The sequence below is a fragment of the Sinocyclocheilus anshuiensis genome, unplaced genomic scaffold (genome assembly GCF_001515605.1).
Source record: "Sinocyclocheilus anshuiensis isolate Anshui unplaced genomic scaffold, SAMN03320099.WGS_v1.1 scaffold751, whole genome shotgun sequence".
Taxonomy (NCBI): domain Eukaryota; kingdom Metazoa; phylum Chordata; class Actinopteri; order Cypriniformes; family Cyprinidae; genus Sinocyclocheilus; species Sinocyclocheilus anshuiensis.
Genome location: NW_015551049.1, coordinates 57,540 through 60,595, shown reverse-complemented (window position 1 = coordinate 60,595; position 3,056 = coordinate 57,540). Strand labels below are relative to the sequence as shown.

General features: G+C 33.0%; 1 protein-coding gene across 1 annotated transcript in view; it reads right to left on the bottom strand.

The window, feature by feature from the left end:
• LOC107661915 (E3 ubiquitin-protein ligase RNF123-like) overlaps positions 1 to 3,056 on the bottom strand; it is a gene marked incomplete at its 5' end in the record, with an annotated part of 143,018 nt that overhangs the window by 82,426 nt on the left and 57,536 nt on the right. Inside the window, one exon of the mRNA XM_016451706.1 lies at positions 2,805 to 2,889. Coding sequence (XP_016307192.1) covers positions 2,805 to 2,889 — 85 coding nt within the window. The remainder of the gene's footprint in view (positions 1 to 2,804; positions 2,890 to 3,056) is intronic.

Sequence of the window (3,056 nt, the reverse complement as noted above, 5' to 3'; positions counted from 1 at the left end):
CAAAAAAAAAAAAAGAAAAAAAAAAAAAAAAAAAAAAAAAAAAAAAACAGAACAAAACAAAAACAAAGATTAAACAAATGTAAATGTAACAAATCTTTTGATGCTAAAAAAGGTGTCCATGTTATTAGTAAAAGTGTATTTTATACTGTATCACACTGCAAACTGTGATGTTTAAATGTTGTGAGCTATTCAAATAAATCAAAAGCCTCATGAGCATCATTTTACAAATAGACTCCACCTTAATTCTCAAATCTAACAGTTAATCTCAAAAGACATCGAACTACTAAATCAGCTGCACATAAAGAATACTGAACAAGAGCAGCAGCAGTCAAACCCTCAAAATGCAACAGTGATATCAAAACAAGAAATCAGTGGCCTTAGAGCGATGGCAATAAAAGCCTGTCCACTGCCCATTTCTACTGACAGCTTCATCAGATTCCAGCTACACGCAGGACTATCCTTTAAATATCCTCAGAAGTGGCCTTGAAGGCCAGTCGTGATCCTAGTTATATGCCTGGTAGATTTAATTATTTCATCACCCCAGACAAATATCAAAGCTGCATATCAAAAAATACATTTCTGAAAGAGATGTCTTTTGAAAGGATATGCAATACTTTTTTCTTTCTTTCTTTTCTTTTTTTTTTTTAAATACAGATAAGCAAATGCAGACTGTGTCCCAATTTGCGTTCTTACACTATTCACCATGCTTTTCACCAGCAACGAGAAAGCATTTTGCTCATTCTCAGGAAATACTGCCATTTGTTTTGTTTATTTTTAATTTAATTTAATTTAATATTTTTCCATCTCAGGCCCAAAGTATGAGAGCTAGTATGAGAACACCAAAAACTCTAAAAAATTGTTAAATAATTATTTATTATCACGTGTACTAAACATACAGTGCTATATTAAATAGTTGCTATATTATTTCAACCCTGTCACAGTAAATATTGAATTTAATTTGAATAAATAACTAAATAAATTGTCACACATTTCTGTGTGCCATGAAGTAAATCAAATACCTGTATTAGCCTATAATTTAAGAAAAATATTAATAAGCATTGGCATTTTCCACCAAGTCTAAACAGGTTTTATTTATTTATTTATTGTTTTTTGTTTGTTTTGCCATGTTTTTAAAAAGTAGACTTTTCTGTTTACCAAGGCTGCATTTATTTTATCATAAATACAGTAAAAACAGTATTTTATTACAATTTATAATAACTCTTTTCTGTTTGAATATATTGAATCTATTATGTTGATTTGCTGCTCAATAAACATTTAATATTATTATCAGTGTTGAAAACAGTTGTGTTGCTTAATATTTGTGTGGAAACCATGATGCATTATTTTCTGTATTATTTGGTAAATATTTTTAAAAGAACTGCATTTATTTGAAGTTGTAATATTGTGTAACGTTATTAATGTCTTTACGGTCACTTTTGATTTGTGTCCTTGCTGATTAAAATTATTATGTTCATTTTGCATGGTAGTGTGCATGTTGTTTGTAAATATCTTGAAACAATTATATAGATTGAAGGACTAATACAACAGTAAGAACAAAATTGCCACAAAGCTACAGCTTATAGTAGAAACAAAATTTCAAATGCCACAAAAAAAAAATAAACCTCCTGAGAGCTGGAGCAATGGTGATGGATTGGAGACCGTTTGTCCTTTCTTTGCTCTCTCAGAAGTCTAATTTCTTTCAACAGGAGCTCGTTATTAGATTTCACCTCCCCACAGGACAGGTTCTGTCCTGAATCCTGTTGCTCTGACCCTCTTCTCGGCCCACAGACACACAACAGGGACGCGGCGGCTGTCAGACTCCCCCTCAGGCAGCAGACCATGCAATTAACTGTTGATTGCTCCTGGAGCTCAGACCAAAGTCACACGGCACTCATGCCAACACACACAAACCTCCGCCTTGTGCCCATTTCCTCAGAACAAATGTGCTCTTTGAAAAGGAAAACGCCAACCAGAAACACAAGTCGAGGAGTCCCACTGACCGCATCCAGACCGAATCAAATAAAACAGAAGCTTGGTTTGTGTGAAACTACGGCGCAGAGCTGGGAGGTGTGACCGTATATTACCTTAATGCACATTTTCTCAGTCTACTTCAGTAATTCAACCCGGCAACACGCATAAATGTGGAAATCCCATTATATACAGGGGAAAATAATGAAACACAAAGCCATAAACTCACCCTTGTTTATCGGAGTCGACCAGAATTATACACACACACACACATATACACACACACACATATATATATATATATATATATATATACACACACAATATACATACTGTATATACAATGCATAATTTAACTCTTATCAGTATATATTATAAAAGTGTGTGTGTGTGTGCATAACTATAGTTACTACTATTTTTTATTACTACTACTTATAATACTTATGTCTAAATAATAAACATTTCTGAAAATTAGATGTTTAATTAATATAAATACATATTTATATTTTATATAATACAACAACACAACACAAAATAATTTTCCATTTTTATTTTAGCAAGTTTACAATTAAGTAAAATCATTATCGTCATTTTGTTATTTAGTTAGGAAGAAAATTAAAGTCGAGGAGTCCCACTGACCGCATCCAGACCGAATCAAATAAAACAGAAGCTTGGTTTGTGTGAAACTACGGCGCAGAGCTGGGAGGTGTGACCGTATATTACCTTAATGCACATTTTCTCAGTCTACTTCAGTAATTCAACCCGGCAACACGCATAAATGTGGAAATCCCATTATATACAGGGGAAAATAATGAAACACAAAGCCATAAACTCACCCTTGTTTATCGGAGTCGACCAGAATGCGCACCAATATCCCTGTAACAGCCACTAGGATGGGGTAGTGATCGACACTCTCCAGGCCTACGAAAAAAAACAAAACACGCTTTTATCACTGGTTCAGATAATGACTTTTGGCTTTTTAATTTATAATAAAAATAAATCTGTTTTTGTTGTTTTTTGTTGTTGCTGTTTTAGAGTTCATGATATACAGCTACTGTGACTGTAAATAAAAAAATAAAAATATATAC